This window comes from Balaenoptera acutorostrata, chromosome 1 (genome assembly GCF_949987535.1).
Source record: "Balaenoptera acutorostrata chromosome 1, mBalAcu1.1, whole genome shotgun sequence".
Classification (NCBI taxonomy): domain Eukaryota; kingdom Metazoa; phylum Chordata; class Mammalia; order Artiodactyla; family Balaenopteridae; genus Balaenoptera; species Balaenoptera acutorostrata.
In genome coordinates this window covers 89,299,032-89,320,193 of record NC_080064.1, presented here as the reverse complement: position 1 = coordinate 89,320,193, position 21,162 = coordinate 89,299,032, and the positions used below count along the sequence as shown (strand labels likewise).

The window sequence follows — 21,162 nt, the reverse complement described above, 5'->3', positions numbered from 1 at the left end:
GAGAATTATACTGAGTGAAAAACACCAAGCCCGAAAGGTTACATGCTCTATAATTCCATATATATAACACTCTTGAAATGACAAAATATATAAAGGAAGAACAGATTGGCAGTTGTCAGGAGTCAAGGAGGGGATGTGGGCAGGGAGGAAGTGAGAGTAGCTATAAAAAGGCAATGTGAGGGATTCTTGCAGTGATGGAAATGTTATATCTTAACTGCATCAATGTCAATATCCTGATTGTGATATTATACTATAGTTTTGCTAGATGGTAGCATTAGGAGAAAGTGGGTAAAGGGTACACAAGAGTTCTTTCTGTCATTTCTTACAACGGCACATTAATCTACAATTATTCCAAAGTAAAAATTTTAATTAAAAAAGTGTGTGTGTGTGTGTGTGTGTGTGTGTGTGTGTGTGTATTATAGTTGGATCACTTCGCTCCTCTGCTCAAAACCCTCTGCTGACTTTTCATCTCATGCAAAGAAAAGCCAAACTCCTACAAAGGCCTAGAAGGATGCCTGATCTGACCTTTTTCCTCTTGGCCTCGTCTCCCTTGCTCTCCCCTTCAGCCATGGTGGCCTCAGGCACATTCCCACTCAGAGCCTCAGCAGTTGTTCCCTCAGAGGAAAACCCTCTTCTCCAAAACACCTATGATTTATTCTATCAGCTCTTCGAGATCTTTGCTCAAAAGTCTTCAATGAGCCCCACCACGACCACTCTATTTAAAACTGCCTTTTCTTCCTTCCCCTATTCTTCTGTGCTTCATTTTTCTGCATCACACCAATCATGTTCAGAGAAACTATATAATTTATGCATTTGTTTATTAATCACACAACCAATCAACCCCCCCACCTTCTTCTTCTTCTTCCTCCCCTCCCCCTTCCCCCTCTCCTCCTCCTCTTTCTTTTTCTTCCATCTCTATAGGTCAGGAGTTACTCTTTCACTGCAGCTTCCCAGGTGCAAAGAACACTGCCTACCAGTGGTTTTCAACAAATAGTTGTTGAAGGAAGGAAGGAAGGAAATGAGGGAGAAAAGGAGGCATCCCTGCAATCTGGGACAAAAATGATATGGACAGTTATATTAAAGGCCACTGAAAAAAAACTTAAAACCAACAGAAAATTGTAACAGTAATGTTCAAGATGGAAAATTATTTTAAAGTTTTATCATTAGGAGCTTGTTAAAAGAAAGTAGAACCATAAATGAACCCTTTCCCTCTCTTCTTATGGTTTATATGTAATAGAGGAAGTAAACTTTTATCAGCTAATAGGAGCAACATGAGAAAGGTAAGAGAAAAAATCATTATTGGCATAAAATGTAGCTTGGAAGAAGGCTTGAGGTCATGTTTGGAATGGTTAGAGAAAGGCATGTTAAATAACCTTTCCCAGCAGGATGGTTAGAAAAAGTCAGGGAAGGAACTGAACAGAAGTGCTTGACCACCAGAGCCCCCCAGGCTCCCTGTGACCCAGCACCTCCTCCAGCAGACCACAACACCACTCTGCAGAGGAGCGGAGACTACCTGGGTACCTCATGCTCCCCTGCTACCCACCTAAGCAAGTGGTCCTTCATCCCCTTGGTTACCATACCCCAGAAGTTGCTGGGTAGAAAGGCATCGGAGGGCTCGTACCCTCTGGCCTCTACTGATGACCCACCTGGCTCTAAAAGCTTTTCAGAACAAAACCCATCATGGTTCACATCCTGGTCTACCTTTGTCACACCAGACGATCAACCCTTCCAGGTAATCCAACATCAACCAGGTCCTTATTTCCAAATGACTCTCTCATCCCCTAATTTCCCATCCCACCCCCTCAAATCCAGTATTATCTTATACATAGATTCTTTGTAGAAAATAGAAAAGGAAATGCTTCACAACTTGTTTTATGAAGCCAGCGTAACCCTGATACCAAAACTTAACCAAAGTATTACAAGAAAAGAAAATTACACACCAATGTCCTTCATGAATAAAGACACAGAAATCCTTAACAAATATTAGCATATCGAATCCAGCCATATGAAAAAAGAATAGCACATCATGCACATCATAGCTCCACGTTCAAAAATCAGTGTAATTCACATTAGAAGATTATGATTATCTTGATAAATGTAGAAAAAAACTGACAAAAATTCAATACCCATTATTAATAAAAATTCTCAAACTAAAAAAGAGAAGGTAATTTCCTCATTCAGATAAAGGTCATCTATGAAAACCCCACAGCTAACATCATACTTAACGATGAAAGACTGAATGCCTTCCCCCTGAGACTGAGAACAAGACAAGGATGTCCATTTTCACCACTTCTAACTAACACTGTAATGGAAGTGTTAGCAACGAGAAAAAAGGAAAAAAACAATTACCGGAACTAATGAATGAAAATAGTAAGGTTGCAGGATAAGAAGTTAATTTTTAAAAATCAGTTTCAGCAAAATTTTTAATTTTGCTCATTAAAAAACATACAGCACATACATCTGACAAAGAACTCATATCTAAAATATATATACAAATATTGAATCATTATGTTGTACACCTGAAACTAATATAATGTTATATGTCAATCATGCCTCAATTTAAAAAAAAAAATCTCACTGAAAAGCAAAAGTGCTCTTGTAAAGCTGCCAGATACAACCTTAACTGCTTTTCCTAATATTAAATAATTTGTAGAATGACAGTATCAGCTCTGTGTGTAGTACTGTGAAAAATAATGGTTTTATATTAACTTCAACAAATATTTTTAATTAAAAAATAAAATAAAGAACTACCACAAATCAACAATTTAAAAAAATTTTTTTACTGGGCAAAGACTTGGGCCAAACACCTCACAGAGGAGATACATATATAAAAGGTGTTCAAGATCATGAGTCATCAGGAAAATACAAATTAAGATACTATTTCACACCAACCAGAATGGCTTTCCCCCACCAGTCATGCCCCTCCTCTGCTGCTGGTCTCTATTGTCATGTCCCTGTCAGAAATCATCTTGTATATAAACTTATACACTTGTTTATTGTGTGCTCCTTCCACGAGAAATACTGACACCCTGGGAGGAAAGGACCTCGTCTGTTGCATTCACTGCTGCACCCCCAGGATCAGGAGCATTGCCTGGCAGAGAGTGTGCACCTAACATACATCTGTTGAAAGAATGAATGTCACTAACACAGTAAAGTATGTCTTCTGCCATGAGGTACATCAAGACATTGTCTCTTTTTTTTTTTTTTTTTTAGTGAGTTGGGTTTTTTTTTAATCTTTATTGGAGTATAATTGCTTCACAATACTGTGTTAGTTTCTGTTGTACAACAAATCAGCCATATGCATACATATGTCCCCATATCCCCTCCCTCTTGAGCCTCCCTCCCACCCTCCTTATCCCACCCCTCTAGGTCATCACAAAGCATGAAAAGACAGCCCTCAGAATGGGAGAAAATATTTGCAAAAGACATAGTCTTGAAAAAGGAAAATAGGAAAGAAGGAGAAAACAAAAGTAGTGTGCACAGTCAAGTAAAGCAAAATACTACCTCTGGTGCCACTTAGAGGCATAAAGTAAATTAGGCCATAGACCAATACCTAGAAGGAGGCAATCGAAAAAGCCTGTGAAAGCCCATGAGTAATGCAGACATTTCTCCATAGAAAGGGCTCTATAGGAAATACTGCAGAATATAGAAGGTATAGTGCCTCAGATCAAGATCCTGCCTTCAGGAAGGTTCTGACCTAAATATTAGTAATAACTGATTTTAATATCTTGTTATATAAGGAAGTCACTCCTGCACCTCTGATTCACAGATAGTAGAAAACTACAGTATTGACTCACACCTAAGTAAATAAACTAAGTTTTGCCGCTTAAGTATCTATAAATGAAAAACTCTTCAACTTAGAATGCCTTTGCCTTATAACCCTAATTTCTTCTGTTATTATTCTGAGACATGGCAGAGAGAGAAGGCAGAGCAGGGTGTAGGAAGGAGGAGTATGCAGGCATGAAGTGGGAGGGTTGTGGCATCTGGTGGCCTGAGACATCCAGGAGAATTTGACCAGTGGTGTTCTCAGGAAAATCTCACCTTGTGAATTGTACCTAGCAGAGAGCCAGGGGCAAGGTGAGTATTCGGTAGGTACTTAATGAATGAACATTCTTCCAAACAATGATTTTAAGAGATGGCTTAAAGATCCAGGTTTAGGAATGTTTTTTGTTTTCTAACCCTAAGGCCATTTATTAAACTTTAGTAAGTAATTAGTACAACAAGCCCCTGGCAGATACACAGCACAAAGTCCCATGCTGTAGGCATACATAATGCAAAATAATGGAAACCACTGGCAGAGAATCTGACAAGAAGAAAGCTCTAAAATAATATAATTATTTTATTTGTTTCTCACAGGCCAAATACTTAGGAACTTGTCTTCTTAATGATCCTATTCTTGGGTATTTTTTCCTTGTGTATTCATTACACTTCCACCTCATTCTTTTAAGCTAAGGTATAACTGCACATGCTTCAGCATGTCTTTTCCTATCACTTATTCCCTCTGGGATTGGCAACTAAAGTAACTGCTCGGTAGGCTCAAATCCTTTTATCCATTTCAGATGCTTAAAGCTTGCTTACTGCATCTTTCTATGAAATTCATGATCATCTGTTTCTCATCGACATAAAATGATTTAAATGGGAAAGGAATTATCTGGAAAAGAATGTTATTCCATATAGATCCACACCAGAATAAAAAGAAAAAAATGAAATTTCAGTATAAAACATCACCAATTAATTTTAGAGCTGGACCTAAATCAGCTAGTGCTAATTTCATCTCTTCATTTTCTTAATGGGTAACTTAATGGTAATTTCTGAAATTTTAAGGGGAAATCAGAAAGGGTTGTACTCTTAACAGGTTAAACCTCTCCGCCTTGCGGGCTGGGGTTTGACAAATAGTTAATGAATGAGTACGTGAACAGATGAAAGAAGGAATTTATAAGTATTCTTGTAAATAATGGTCATAAAGCTAGTTAGTGGTAGAGCCAGGACTACCCAGTTTTCTTTATTTCTTCCTTGGTAACTCATAAGTTGCAGCTACATGAACAGCTTAGTTAGTTGTCAGAGGAGCGGCAATGTCATCGAAATCCCGGACTGACCTCTGTAGTGTGTTTTTTCTCATTCTGCTTTTAGATGTGCAAACAAAAAAAAAGAATGAAAAGTGCCAAGTGGGCTGACATAAGAAAATTGCACTGTAGCCAGATCACACATAGAAAATGACAGAAAAAAGGTAGGCAGAGATGGCTCTGTGATTTTCTTCTCACTCTCACCTGATCTAAGAAATACAAAAGGTACAAAGTTAGAATGCATTAGCTGTCAAATCAACAACGTTCCATTAGAGGTACAGCCTTCTCTAACAATGCAGCCATTTCACAACCACGGGCTTGACATAGTCCACAACCAGGGAACACGCAGCAGAAATAATCAGGAACAAGAACATCATGTGATAATGCAGACACTATACTTACTCTTCCAGGAAGTGCTGCTGGGGTCCTATAATAGAGCCGGGCCGGCATATTCTGATCCAAGCAATTATTTCTGCGTGTGTAAACCTGTAGTGTTTCATGACATAACAGGCTATCAAGGTCCCTGTTCTTCCAAGACCAGCTGTAAGAGAGGGAAACACAACAAGAAATACAAAATACAGCAAATGCACCCACAAAAACACTGAAATTAAACCCTGTCCAGAAGTTGCTATGGTTTCAAATATAATACAAGATTTTTAAACCCAGGCAATAATGTAATGCTTTTTCATGATTGGGGGGGGGGGGGGGAGGGGTTGAAAGATAATTCTAACTCAAGAAATTTTTAAAAAATAGATCATATGATCAAAATAAACATATGTAAAAATATATATAAAAATCAGAGCAAGGATCTTGAAAATTATGGAGAGTTCAACCCCTGAGGGCCTTTGAGAATGACTGTCATTGTGAACATTGTTAAGGCAATACTGGTTCCAGACAAGCACTTGCAAAATATCAGCTGTCAGGGACTTCCCTGGCGGTCCAGTTGTTAAGACTCCACGCTCCCAATGCAGGGGGGCCCGGGTTCGATCCCTGGTTGGGGAACTAAGATCCCACAATTCACCACAACTAAGCCCACGTACCGCAACTAGAGAAGCCCGTGCGCCACACCAAAGAGCCAGTTCAGCCAAAAGTAAATAAATAATTTTTTTTAAATATATAAACTAACTTAAAAAAAAAAATCAGCTGTCAGGTGTCCCCATGCTCCCCATCCTTAGCTCCAGCCCAGGCTGAGATGAACCTTCAGTTAACAGTTTGTGGACTTCCCTGGTGGCGCAGTGGTTAAGAATCTGCCTGCCAATGCAGGGGACATGGGTTCAAGCCCTGGCCCAGGAAGATCCCACATGCCGCGGAGCAACTAAGCCCGTGCACTACAACTACTGAGCCCACATGCCACAACTACTGAAGCCCATGCGCCTAGAGCCTGTGCTCTCCAACAAGGGAAGCCACTGCAACAAGAAGCCTGCGCACTGCAACAAAGAGTAGCCCCCGCTCGCTGCAACTAGATAAAGCCCACCCACAGTAAGACCCAACGCAACCAAAAAATAATTAATTAATTAATTTTAAAAAAAACACTTTGTGTGTGTGACTCTGAGTCAGTAGTGTAACTGATTATATTATCATGGTCATTTTTTTAAGCCTATTTAAATGGTGAGGTTTTTTTTTAACTTATCGTAGAATAAGGAATTATAGAATCAAAGTAACAAGACACCATAAGCATCATCAGGCCCCATTAGCTGCCTAACTCATGACTGCTTCAACACTATCTCCACCAGGTGGTCCTAACCTCTATGTAACTCCTTCAGAGACCAGGATTTCATTATTTCCTCAGCCAATAGGTATTGATGGAGCAGCTACTACCTGCCAGGTACTGTGCTAGAAGCTGGGGATAAGGCGATGAATAAAACAGACATGGTCCTGGCCCTTATGAGAGCACACAATCCACTAAGAACCAAGCCAATGGAAGTGCTCAAGTTTCCTTTCCCGAGGCTCTTACATTTTTTGGAAACTTTTGTGTCAACATATTTCTTATGTTGAACCCAATTTCTGTTATGTAGGAGAAATTAATATAATTAGAAATGATTTTCAAGGACATATTGGTTACTATCATGATCAAAATGTTCTTCAAAGTGTTTTTACAAATTGTGATTTTTTTTTCTCTCTCCAGAGAAACAAAAGTGATAGGATGAAGATGGCGGTGTGGGAAGACGCGGAGTTAGCGTCTCCCCACAATTAGGGTGCCTGCCGGCCACCAGTGAGGGACTCTGACGCCCAAGGAGATGGGAGGAACCCCCAAGTGAACCAGTAGGACGTGGGGGGACTGAGGGGGGAGCAGAAGTGGAGGCCAGACAGGATCGGTGCCCCTGAAGCCAGGGAGATCAGGAGAGGCAGGCAGGAGGGACTCTCTAGGAAGAGCGGGAGAGGAGTGGAGGGCGATCGGCTGGCCCTCCAGGGAGCCTGCTGAGTTCCCAAGCCAGTAGCCCCTCTCCAAAGCCCCATCAAGGCCACGTGGGTCCTGGGGCCATAAGAGGGAAGCTGGGGAGATCAGGAGAGACAGGCGGGAGGAGGCATCTGGGAGGAGTGGGAGAGGTGCGGAGGGCAATCGCCCCGCCCACTCGGGCCTGGGGAGCCTGCTGAGCTCCTAGGCCGGTTCCCTGCACTCCAAGGCTGCCCCCCCCCCGGCAGCATAGGAGGGAGGCCAGGCAGATCAGGAGAGGCAGGCAGGAGGAGCCCTCCCAGACCGGAGGAGCAGGAGAGGAGAGGAGGGCGCTTACCCCATCCACTCAAGCCCAGGAAGCCTGCTGGGCTCCTAGGTGAGGTCCCCTGCCCTCTGAGACCAGGGATGGGGGGCACGCCTGGGCCCCTTCTGTTCCTTGAGCCTAAGCCCCACCCACCACAGCTCCCAGGACATTTTCCAGCCCTGTGGGTCCTCAGCATTGGCTGCACCCACCGCCCAAACCTTGCCCTTTCTTAGGCCCCGCCCTCCACAGCCAAGACCTTTTCCCCCTTTATTTTTTTTTCTTTTCCCTCCTCCTCTTTTTTACTGTTGTGGTACTGATGTACCTTAGGTTTATTGATTCATCTATATTTTTATTTTTATATTCTTTCTAACATATCTGTCAGTTTCCTAATCTAATTTTATTTTTTACTTTGTTATTGTTCTCTTTTTTTTTTTTTCCCCATCCCATGCAACTTGCAAGATCTTGGTTCCTGAGCCAGGGGTCAGGCCAAAGCTCCTGCTGTGGGAGCTCCGAGTCCAAACCACTGGACAAACAGAGAACCTCAGACCTCAGGGAATATTCATCGGAATGAGGTCTCACAAAGTTACTCATCTCAGCACCAAGACCTAGCTCTACACAATAGCCTACAAACTCCAGTGTTGGAAGCCTCAGACCAAACAACCAATAAGACAGGAACACAATCCCACTCATAACAAAAAAAAAAGAGACAGAAAAAACGATGTCACAGATGAAGGAGCAAGGTAAAAACCTACAAGACCAAATAAATGAAGAGGAAATAGGCAATCCACCTGAAAAAGAATTCAGAGCAATGATAGTAAAGATGATCCAGAATCTTGGAAATAGAATGGAGGCACGGATTGAGAAAATACAAGAAATGTTTAACAAGATCTGGAAGAACTAAAGAACAAACAAACAGAGATGAACAACACAATAACTGAAATGAAAAATACACTAGAAGGAATCAATAACAGAATAACTGAGGCAGAAGAACGAATAAGTGAGCTGGAAGACAAAATGATGGAAATAACTGCAAGGAGCAGAATAAAGAAAAAAGAATGAAAAGAATTGAAGACAATATCAGAGACCTCTGGAGCAACACTAAACACATCAACATTCGAATTAGAGGGGTTCCAGAAGAAGAAGAGAAAAAGAAAGGGTCTGAGAAAATATTTGAAGAGATTATAGTCAAAAACTTCCCTAACATGGGAAAGGAAATAGTCACCCAAGTCCAGGAAGCACAGAGAGTCCCATACAGGATAAACGCTAGGAAAAACACACCAAGACACATACTAATAAAACTAACAAAAATTAAATTCAAAGAAAAAATATTAAAAGCAGCAAGGGAAAAACAAAAAATAACACACAAAGGAATCCCCATAAGGTTATCAACTGATTTTTCAGAGGAAACTCTGCAGGCCAGAAGGCAGTGGCAGAATATACTTAAGGAGAATGAGGGGAGGAGCTTCAAGATGGCAGAAGAGTAAGACGTGGAGATCACCTTCCTCCCCACAAATACATCAGAAATACATCTATATGTGGAACAACGCCTACAGAATACCTACTGAATGCTAGCAGAAGAACTCAGACCTCCCAAAAGGCAAGAAACGCCCCATGTAACTGGGTAGGGCAAAAGAAAAAAGAAAAAACAGACACAAAAGAACAGGGATGGGACCTGCACCAGTGGGAGGGAGCTGTGAAGGAGGAAAGGTTTCCACACACTAGGAAGCCCCTTCGCAAGCGGAGACTGCGGGTGGCGGGGGTGGGGGGGGAAGCTTCGGAGCCACGGAGGAGAGTGCAGCCACAGGGGCGCGGAGGGCAAAGCGGAGAGATTCCCGCACAGAGGATTGGTGCTGACCAGCACTCACCAGCCCGAGAGGCTTCTCTGCTCACCCGCCGGGGCGGGTGGGGGCTGGGAGCTGAGTCTCGGGCTTCGGTTGGATCCCAGGGAGAGGACTGGGGTTGGCAGCGTGAACACAGCCTGAAGGGGTTAGCGCACCACAGCTACCCAGGAGGGAGTGCGGGGAAAAAGTCTGGAGCTGCCCAAGAAGCAAGAGACTTTTTCTTGCCTCTTTGTTTCCTGGTGCACAGGAGAAGGGATTAAGAGCACCGCTTAAACGAGCTCCAGATACGGGCGTGAGCCGCAGTTATCAGTGCGGACCCCAGAGACGGGCATGAGACGCTAAGGCTGCGGCTGCAGCCACCAAGAAGCCTGTGTGCAAGAACAGGTCACTATCCACACCGCCCCTCCCAGGAGCCTGTGCAGCCTGCCACTGCCAGGGTCCCGTGATCCAGGGACAACTTCCCCGGGAGAACGCACGGCACACCTCAGGCTGGTGCAACATCACACCGGCCTCTGCCACTGCAGGCCCCCCCGCATCCGTACCCCTCCCTCCCCCCGGCCTGAGTGAGCCAGAGTCCCCGAATCAGCTGCTCCTTTAACCCCGTCCTGTGTGAGCGAAGAACGGACGCCCTCAAGCGACCTACACGCAGAGGCGGGTCCATATCCAAAGCTGAACCCTAGGAGCTGTGCGAACAAAGAAGAGAAAGGGAAATTTCTCCCAGCAGCCTCAGGAGCAGTGGATTAAATCTCCACATTCAACTTGATGTACCCTGCATCTGTGGAATACCTGAATAGAAAACAAATCATCCCAAATTGAGGAGGTGGACATAGGAGCAACGATATATATTTTTTTTCCCTTTTTCTCTTTTTGTGAGTGTGTATGTGTATGCTTCTGTCTGTGATATTGTCTGCATAGCTTTGTTTTTACCATTTGTCCTGGATTCTGTCTGTCCGTTTTTTTTGTTTGTTTGTTTGTTTTTAGTATAGTTTTTAGCACTTGTTATCATTGGTGGACTAGTTTTTTGGTTTGGTTGCTCTCTTCTTTCTTTTTCTATGTTTTTATTACTTAAAAAATTTTTTTTAATAATTTTTTTTGTTTTAATTATTTCATTTTACTTTATTTTATTTTATCTTCTTCTTTCTTTCTTTCTTTCTTATTTTTCCCCCTTTTATTCTGAGCCGTGTGGATGACAGGCTATTGGTGCTCCAGCCAGACGTCAGGGCTGTGCCTCTGAGATGGGAGAGCCAAGTTCAGGACACTGGTCCACAGGAGACCTCCCAGCTCCACATAATATCAAACAGCAAAAATCTCCCAGAGATCTCCTTCTCAACACCAAGACCGAGCTCCACTCAACGACCAACAAGCTACAGTGCTGGACACCCTATGCCAAACAACTAGCAAGAGAGGAACACAACCCCAGCCATTGGCAGAGAGGCTGCCTAAAATCATAATGAGGTCACAGACACCCCAAAAACACACCACCAGATGTGGACCTGCCCACCAGAAAGACAAGATCGAGCCTCATCCACCAGAACACAGGCACTAGTCCCCTCCACCAGGAAGCCTACACAACCCACTGAACCAACCTTAGCCACTGGGGACAGACACCAAAAACAATGGGAATTATGAACCTGCAGCCTGTGAAAAGGAGACCCCAAACACAGTAAGTTAAGCAAACAGAGAAGACAGAGAAACACACAGCAGATGAAGGAGCAAGGTAAAAACCCATCAGACTTAACAAATGAAGAGGAAATAGGCAGTCTACCTGAAAAAGAATACAGAATAATGATAGTAAAAATGATCCAAATCTTGGAAATAGAATGGAGAAAATACAAGAAATGTTTAACAAGGACCTAGAAGAACTAAAGAGCAAACAAACAGTGATGAACAACACAATAAACGAAATTAAAAATTCTCCACAAGGGATCAATAGCAGAATAACTGAGGCAGAAGAACGGATAAGTGACCTGGAAGATAAAATGGTGGAAATAACTACTGCAGAGCAGAATAAAGAAAAAAGAATGAAAAGAATTGAGGACAGTCTCAGAGACCTCTGGGACAACATTAAACGCACCAACATTCGAATTATATGGGTCTGAGAAGAATAAGAGAAAAAGAAAGGGACTGAGAAAATATTTGAAGAGATTATAGTTGAAAATTTCCCTAATATGGGAAAGGAATTGTTAATCAAGTGCAGGAAGCATAGCGAGTCCCACGCAGGATAAATCCAAGGAGAAACATGCCAAGACACATATTAATGAAACTACCAAAAATTAAATACAAATAAAAATTATTAAAAGCAGCAAGGGAAAAACAACAAATAACACACAAGGGAATCCCCATAAGGTTAACAGCTGATCTTTCAGCAGAAACTCTGCAAGCCAGAAGGGAGTGGTAGGACATATTTAAAGTGATGAAGGAGAAAAACGTACAACCAAGGTTACTCTACCCAGCAAGGATCTCATTCAGATTTGATGGAGAAATTAAAACCTTTACAGACAAGCAAAAATTAAGAGAATTCAGCACCACCAAAACAGATTTACAACAAATGCTAAAGGAACTTCTCTAGGCAGGAAACACAAGAGAAGGAAAAGACCTACAATAACAGACCCAAAACAGTTAAGAAAATTGTAATAGGAATGTACATATCGATAATTACCTTAATGTAAAAGGATTAAATGCTCCAACCAGAAGACATACACTGGATGAATGGATACAAAAACAAGACCCATATATATGCTGTCTACAAGAGACTCACTTCAGACCTAGGGACACATACAGACTGAATGTGAGGGGCTAGAAAAAGATATTCCATGCAAATGGAAATCAAAAGAAAGCTGGAGTACCAATTCTCATATCAGACAAAATAGACTTTAAAACAAAGACTATTACAAGAAACAAAGCAGGACATTACATAATGATCAAGGGATCAATCCAAGAAGATATAACAATTGTAAATATTTATGCACCCAACATAGGGGCACCTCAATACATAAGGCATACACTAACAGCCATAAAAGGGAAAATCGACACAATCATAGTAACACAATCATAGTAGGGGACTTTAACACCCCACTTTCACCAATGGACAGATCATCCAAAATGAAAATAAATAAGGAAACACAAGCTTTAAATGATACATTAAACAAGATGGACTTAATTGATATTTATAGGACATTCCATCCAAAAACAACAGAATACAATTTCTTCTCAAGTGCTCATGGAACATTCTCCAGGATAGATCATATCTTGGGTCACAAATCAAGCCTTGGTAAATTTAAGAAAATTGAAATCGTATCAAGTATCTTTTCCAACCACAACGCTATGAGACTAGATATCAATTACAGGAAAAATTCTGTAAAAAATACAAACACATGGAGGTTAAACAATACACTACTTAATAACCAAGAGATCACTGAAGAAATCAAAGAGGAAATCAAAAAATACCTAGAAACAAACGACAATGAAAACACGACGACCCAAAACCTATGCGATGCAGCAAAAGCAGTTCTAAGAGGGAAGTTTATAGCAATACAATCCTATCTTAAGAAACAAGAAACATCTCAAATAAACAACCTAACCTTACACCTAAAGCAATTAGAGAAAGAAGAACAAAAAGAACCCAAACTTAGCAGAAGGAAAGAAATCATAAAGATCAAATCAGAAATAAATGAAAAAGAAATGAAGGAAACGATAGCAAAGATCAATAAAACTAAAAGCTGGTTCTTTGAGAAGATAAACAAAATTGAAAAACCATTAGCCAGACTCATCAAGAAAAAAAGGGAGACTCAAAGCAATAGAATTAGAAATAAAAAAGGAGAAGTAACAACTGTCACTGCAGAAATACAAAGGATCATGAGAGATTACTACAAGCAACTATATGCCAATAAAATGGACAACCTGTAAGAAATGAAAAAATTCTTAGAAATGCACAACCTTCCGGAACTGAACCTGGAAGAAATAGAAAATATGAACAGACCAAGCACAAGCACTGAAATTCAAACTGTGATTAAAAATCTTCCAAAAAACAAAAGCCCAGGACCAGATGGCTTCACAGGCAAATTCTATCAAACATTTAGAGAAGAGCTAACACCTATCCTTCTCAAACTCTTCCAAAAGATAGCAGAGGGAGGAACACTCCCAAACTCATTCTATGAGGTCACCATCACTCTGATACCAAAACCAGAAAAAGATGTCACAAAGAAAGAAAACTACAGGCCAATATCATTCATGAACATAGATGCAAAAATCCTCAACAAAATACTAGCAAACAGAATCCAACAGCACATTAAAAGTCTCATACACCATGATCAAGTGGGGTTTATCCCAGGAATGCAAGGATTCTTCAATATACGCAAATCAATCAACGTGATACACCATATTAACAAACTGAAGGAGAATGACCATATGATCATCTCAATAGATGCAGAGAAAGCTTTCGACACAATTCAACACTCATTTATGATAAAAGCCCTGCAGAAAATAGGCATAGAGGGAACTTTCCTCAACATAATAAAGGCCATATATGACAAACCCACAGCCAACATCGTCCTCAATGGTGAAAAACTGAAACCATTTCCAGTAAGATGAGGAACAAGACAAGTTTGCCCACTTTCACCACTATTATTCAACATAGTTTTGGAAGTTTTAGCGACAGCAATCAGAGAAGAAAAAGAAATAAAAGGAATCCAAATCGGAAAAGAAGAAGTAAAGCTGTCACTGTTTGAAGATGACATGATACCATACATAGAGAATCCTAAAGGTGCTACGAGAAAACTACTAGAGCTAATCAATGAATTTGGTAAAGTAGCAGGATATAAAATTAATGCACAGAAATCTCTTGCATTCCTATATACTAATGATGAAAAATCTGAAAGTGAAACTAAGAAAACACTCCCATTTACCATTGCAACAAAAAGAATAAAATATCGAGGAATAAACCTACCTAAGGAGACAAAAGACCTGTATGCAGAAAATTATAAGACACGGATGAAAGAAATTAAAGATGATACAAATAGATGGACAGATATACCATGTTCTTGGAGTGGAAGAATCAACAATGTGAAAATGACTATACTACCCAAAGCAATCTACCGATTCAATGCAATCCCTATCAAACTACCACTGGCATTTTTCACAGAACTAGAACAAAAAATTTCACAATTTGTATGGAAACACAAAAGACCCCGAATAGCCAAAGCAATCTTGAGAAAGAAAAACGGAGTTGGAGGAATCAGGCTCTCTGACTTCAGACTATACTACAAAGCTACAGTAATCAAGACAGTATGGTACTGGCACAAAAACAGAAATATAGGTCAATGGAACAGGATAGAAAGCCCAGAGATAAGCCCACGCACATATGGTCACCTTATCTTTAATAAAGGAGGCAAGACTATACAGTGGAGAAAAGACAGCCTCTTCAATAAGTGGTGCTGGGAAAACTAGACAGCTACATGTAAAAGAATGAAATTAGAACACTCCCTAACACCATACACAAAAATAAAGTCAAAATGGATTAAAGACCTAAATGTAAGGCCAGACACTATCAAACTCTTAGAGGAAAACATACGCAGAACGCTCTATGACATCAATCACAGCAAGATACTTTTTGACCCACCTCCTAGAGAAATGGAAATAAAAACAAAAATAAACAAATGGGACCTAATGAAACTTAAAACTTTTGTACAGCAAAGGAAACCATAAACAAGACAAAAAGACAACCCTCAGAATGGGTGAAAATATTTGCAAATAAAGCAACTGATAGAAGATTAATCTCCAAAATTTACAAGCAGCTCATGCAGCTCAATATCAAAAAAACAAACAACCCAATCCAAAAATGGGCAGAAGACCTAAATAGACATTTCTCCAAAGAAGATATACAGATTGCCAACAAACACATGAAAGAATGCTCAACATCATTAATCATTAGAGAAATGCAAATCAAAACTACAATGAGATATCATCTCACACCAGTCAGAATGGCCATCATCAAAAAATCTGCAAACAATAAATGCTGGAGAGGGTGTGGAGAAAAGGGAACACTCTTGCACTGTTGGTGGGAATGTAAATTGATACAGCCACTATGGAGAACACTATGGACGTTCCTTAAAAAACTAAAAATAGAACTATCATATGACCCAGCAATCCCACTACTGGGCATATACCCTGAGAAAACCATAATTCAAAAACAGTCATGTACCAAAATGTTCACTGCAGCTCTCTTCACAATAGCCAGGACATGGAAGCAAGCTAAGTGTCCATCGACAGATGAATGGATAAAGAAGATGTGGCACATATATACAATGGAATATTACTCAGCCATAAAAAGAAACGAAATTGAGTTATTTGTAGTGAGGTGGATGGACCTAGAGTCTGTCATACAGAGTGAAGTAAGTCAGAAAGAGAGAAACAAATACTGTATGCTAACACACATATATGGAATATTAAAAAAAAAAAAGTCCAGAAGAACCTAGGCGCAAGATGGGAATAAAGACACAGACCTACTAGAGAATGGATTTGAGGATACAGGGAAGGGGAAGGGTAAGCTGGGACAAAGTGAGAGAGTGGCATGGACATATATACACTACCAAACGTAAAATAGATAGCTAGTGGGAAGCAGCTGCATAGCACAGAGAGATCAGCTCGGTGCTTTGTGACCACCTAGAGGGGTGGGATAGGGAGGGTGGGAGGGAGGGAGATGCAAGAGGGAAGAGATATGGGAACATATGTATATGTATAACTGATTCACTTTGTTAAAAAGCAGAAACTAGGGGCTTCCCTGGTGGCGCAGTGGTTGAGAATTTGCCTGCCAATGAAGGGGACACAGGTTCGAGCTCTGGTCTGGGAAGATCCCACATGCCGCGGAGCAACTAGGCCCGTGAGCCACAATTACTGAGCCTGCGCGTCTGGAGCCTGTGCTCTGCAACAAGAGAGGCAGCGATAGTGAGAGGCCCACGCACCGCGATGAAGAGTGGCCCCCACTTGCTGCAACTAGAGAAAGCCCACACACAGAAACGAAGACCCAACACAGCCATAAATAAATAAATAATTTTTTTAAAAAAAAGCAGAAACTAACACACCATTGTAAAGCAATTATACTCCAATAAAGATGTTAAAAAAAAAAACAAAAGAATGCAGTTCTCTCTTACCCTGTTCATTGAAACAAATTCTCCCAAAACGTAAATTAAGGAAGATTTGCTTGAAATTTTCATTAATAGGTTTATAGCTTTAATATGTTAATAAATCACACAGTTTTTTTCACTTAAAAAAAAAAAAGGATATACTTAAGGTGAGGAAAGAGAAAAACCTACAATCAAGATTACTCTACCCAGCAAGGATCTCATTCAGATTCGATGGAGAAGTCAAAAGCTATTCAGACAAGCAAAAGCTAAGAGAAATCAACACCACCAAACCAGCTTTACAACAAAAGCTAAAGAAACTTCTCTAGGCGGGAAACACAAGAAAAAGACCCACAAAAACAAACCCAAAACAATTAAGAAAATGGTAATAGGAACATACATATCAATAATAACCTTGAATGTAAATGGATTAAATGCCCCAACCAAAAGACAAAGACTGGCTGAATGGATACAAAAACAAGACACATATATATGCTGTCTACAAGAGACCCACTTCAGACCTAGGGACACATACAGACTGAAAGTGAAGGGCTAAAAAAAGATATTCCATGCAAATGGAAATCAAAAGAAAGCTGGAGTAGCAATACTTGTATCAGATAAAATAGACTTTAAAATAAAGACTGTTACAAGAGATAAGGAGGAACACTGCATAATGGTCAAAGGATCGATCCAAGAAGAAGATATAACAATTATAACTGTTTATGCACCCAACATAGGAGCACCTCAATACATAAGGCAAATGCTAACAACCATGAAAGAAGAAATCAACACTAACACAATAATATTAGGGGACTTAAACACCCCACTTAAACCAATGGACAGATCATCCAGACAGAAAATAAATAAGGAAACACAAGCTTTAAATTATACAATAAACCAGATAGATTTAATTGATATTTATAGAACATTCCACCCAAAAGTGGCAGAATACACCTTCTTCTCAAGTGCACACAGAACATTCTCCAGGATAGATAACATTTTGGGTCACAAATCAAGCCTCAGAAAATTTAAGAAAACTGAAATCGTATCAAGCATCTTTTCTGACCACAACGCTATGAGATTGGAAATCAACTGCAGGAAAAAAACTGTAAAAAACACAAATACATGGAGGCTAAACAGTGCACTACTAAATGACCAAGAGATCACTAAAGAAATCAAAGAAGAAGTTTTAAAATACGTAGAAATAAATGACAACAAAAACACAACACAAAACCTATAAGACGCAGCAAACGCAGTTCTAAGAGGGAAGTTTATAGCAATTCAATCTCACCTCAAGAAACAAGAAAAATCTCAAATAAACAATCAAACCCTACACTTAAAACCACTAGAGAAAGAAGAACAAAGAAAACCCAAAGTCAGTGGAAGGAAAGAAATTATAAAGATCAGAGCAGAAGTAAATCAAATAGAAATGAAGAAAACAATAGCAAAGATCAATAAAAAGAAAAGCTGGTTCTTTTTGATAAAGAATTGATAAACCCTTAGCCAGACTCATCAAGAAAAAAAGGGAGAGGACGCAAATCAATAAAATTTGAAATGAAAAAGGAGAAATCACAACAGACACTGCAGAAATACAAAGGATTATAAGAGACTACTACAAACAACTATATGCCAATAAAATGGATAACCATGAAGAAATGGACAAATTCTTGGAAAGGTACAATTTTCCAAGACTGAACCAGGGAGAATTAGAAAATATAAACAGACCTATCACAAATAATCAAATTGAAACCATAATTAAAAATCTTCCAACAAACAAAAGTCCAGGACCAGATGGCTTCACAGGTGAATTCTATCAAACATTTAGAGAAGAGCTAACACTGATCCTTCTCAAACACTTCCAAAAAATTGCAGAGGGAGAAACATTCCCAAATTCATTCCACAAAGCCACCATCACCCTGATACCAAAACCAGAAAAAGATATCACAAAAAAAGAAAATTATAGACCAATATCACTGATGAACATAGATGCAAAAATCCTGAACAAAATACTAGCAAACAGAACCAACAGCACATTAAAAAGATCATACACCATGATCAAGTGGGATTTATCCCAGGGATGCAAGGATTCTTCAATATATGCAAATCAATCAATGTGCTACACCACATTAACAAATTAAGGAATAAAAACCATATGATCATCTCAATAGATGCAGAAGAAGCTTTCGACAAAATTCAACACCCATTTATGATTAAAAACTCTCCAGAAAATGGGCATAGAGGGAATCTACCTCAACATAATAAAGGCCATATATGACAAACCCATAGCAAGCATCATACTCAATGGTGAAAAACTGAAAGCATTTCCACTAAGATCAGGAACAAGGCAAGGATGTCCACTCTCGCCACTCTTATTCAACATAGCTTTGGAAGTCCTAGCCACAGCAATCAGAGAAGAAAAAGACATAAAAGGATTACAAACTGGAAAAGAAGAAGTAAAACTGTCACTGTTTGCAGATGACATGATACCATACATAGAAAAACCTAAAGATGCCACCAGGAAACTACTAGAACTAATCAATGAATTTGGTAAGGTTTCAGGATAAAAAAATTAATGCACAGAAATCTCTGGCATTCCTATACACCAACAATGAAAAATCAGAAAGAGAAATTAAGGAAACACTCCCATTTACCATTGCAACAAAAAGAATAAAATACCTAGGAATAAACCTGCCTAAGGAGGCAAAAGACTTGTACTCAGAAAACTATAAAACACTGATGAAAGAAATCAAAGATGACATAAACAGATGGAAAAATATACCATGTTCTTGGATTGGAAGAATCAATATTGTGAAAATGAGTATACTACCCAAAGCAATCTACAAATTCAGTGCAATCCCTAGCAAACTACCAATGGCATTCTTCACAGAACTAGAACAAAAAATTTTACAATTCGTATGGAAACACAAAAGACCCTGAAGAGCCAAAGCAATCTTGAGAAAGAAAAACAGTGTTGGAGGAATCAGGCTCCCTGATTTCAGACTATACTACAAAGCTACAGTAATGAAGACAGTATGGTACTGGCACAAAAACAGAAATATAGATCAATAGTACAGGATAGAATACCCAGAGGTAAACCCACGCACTTATGGGCACCTAATTTACGACAAAGGAGGCAAGAACATACAATGGAGAAAAGACATCCTCTTCAATAAGTTGTGCTGGGAAAACTGGACAGCTACATGTAAAAGAATGAAATTAGAACACTCCCTAACATCATACACAAAAATAAACTCCAAATGGATTAAAGACTTAAATGTAAGACCAGACACTACAAAACTCTTAGAGGAAAACATAGGAAAAACACTCTTTGACATAAACCACAGGAAGATCTTTTTTGACCCACCTCCCAGAGTAATGGAAATAAAAACAAAAATAAACAAATGGGACTTAATTAAACTTAAAAGCTTTTGCACAGCAAAGGAAACCATAAACAAGACAAAAAGACAACCCCCAGAATGGGAGATATTTGCAAATGAAACAACAAAGGATTAATCTCCAAAATATACAAAACAGCTCATAGAGCTCATAATCAAAGAAACAAACAATCCAGTTAAAAAATGAGCAGATGACCGAAACAGACATTTCACCAAGGAAGATAAACAGATGGCCAAGAGGCACATGAAAAGATGCTCAACATCACTAATTATTAGAGAAATGCAAATCAAAACTACAATGAGGTATCACCTCACACCAATCAGAATGGCCATTATCAAAAAATCTAGAAACAATAAATGCTGGAAAGGGTGTGGTGAAAAGGGAACCCTCCTGCACTGTTGGTGGGAATGTAAATTGATACAACCACTATGGAAAACAGTATGGAGGTTCCTTAAAAAACTAAAAATAGAACTACCATATGACCCTGCAATCCCACTACTGGGCATATACCCTGAGAAAACCATAATTCAAAAAGAGTCATGTACCACAATGTTCATTGCAGCACTATTTACAATAGCCAGGACATGGAAGCAACCTAAGTGTCTATCGACAGATGAATGGATAAAGAAGATGTGGCACATATATACAATGGACTATTTCTCAGCCGTAAAAAAAAAACGAAATTGAGTTATTTGCAGTGAGGTGGATGGACCTAGAGTCTGTCATACAGAGTGAAGTAAGTCAGAAAGAGAAAAACAAATACCGTATGCTAACGCATATATATGGAATCTAAAAAAAAAAAAATGTTTCTGAAGAACCTAGGAGCAGGACAGGAATAAAGACACAGACGTAGAGAATGGACTTGAGGACACGGGAAGGGGGAAGGGTAAGCTGGGACGAAGTGAGAGAGTGGCATGGACATATATACACTACCAAACGTAAAATAGATAGCTAGTGGGAAGCAGCCACATAGCACACGGAGATCAGCTCGGTGCTTTGCGATGACCTAGAGGGGTGGGATAGGGAGGATGGGAGGGAGGCTCAA

General features: G+C 39.8%; 1 protein-coding gene across 3 annotated transcripts in view; it reads right to left on the bottom strand.

Annotated features, from left to right (window-relative positions):
- The window catches only part of CDC14A (cell division cycle 14A), a 179,173-nt gene that overhangs the window by 47,726 nt on the left and 110,285 nt on the right, over positions 1 to 21,162 (bottom strand). For all 3 annotated transcript variants that reach the window (XM_028163371.2, XM_028163370.2, XM_057530740.1), the window contains one exon: positions 5,466 to 5,604. In XM_028163371.2, coding sequence (XP_028019172.1) covers positions 5,466 to 5,604 — 139 coding nt within the window. The remainder of the gene's footprint in view (positions 1 to 5,465; positions 5,605 to 21,162) is intronic.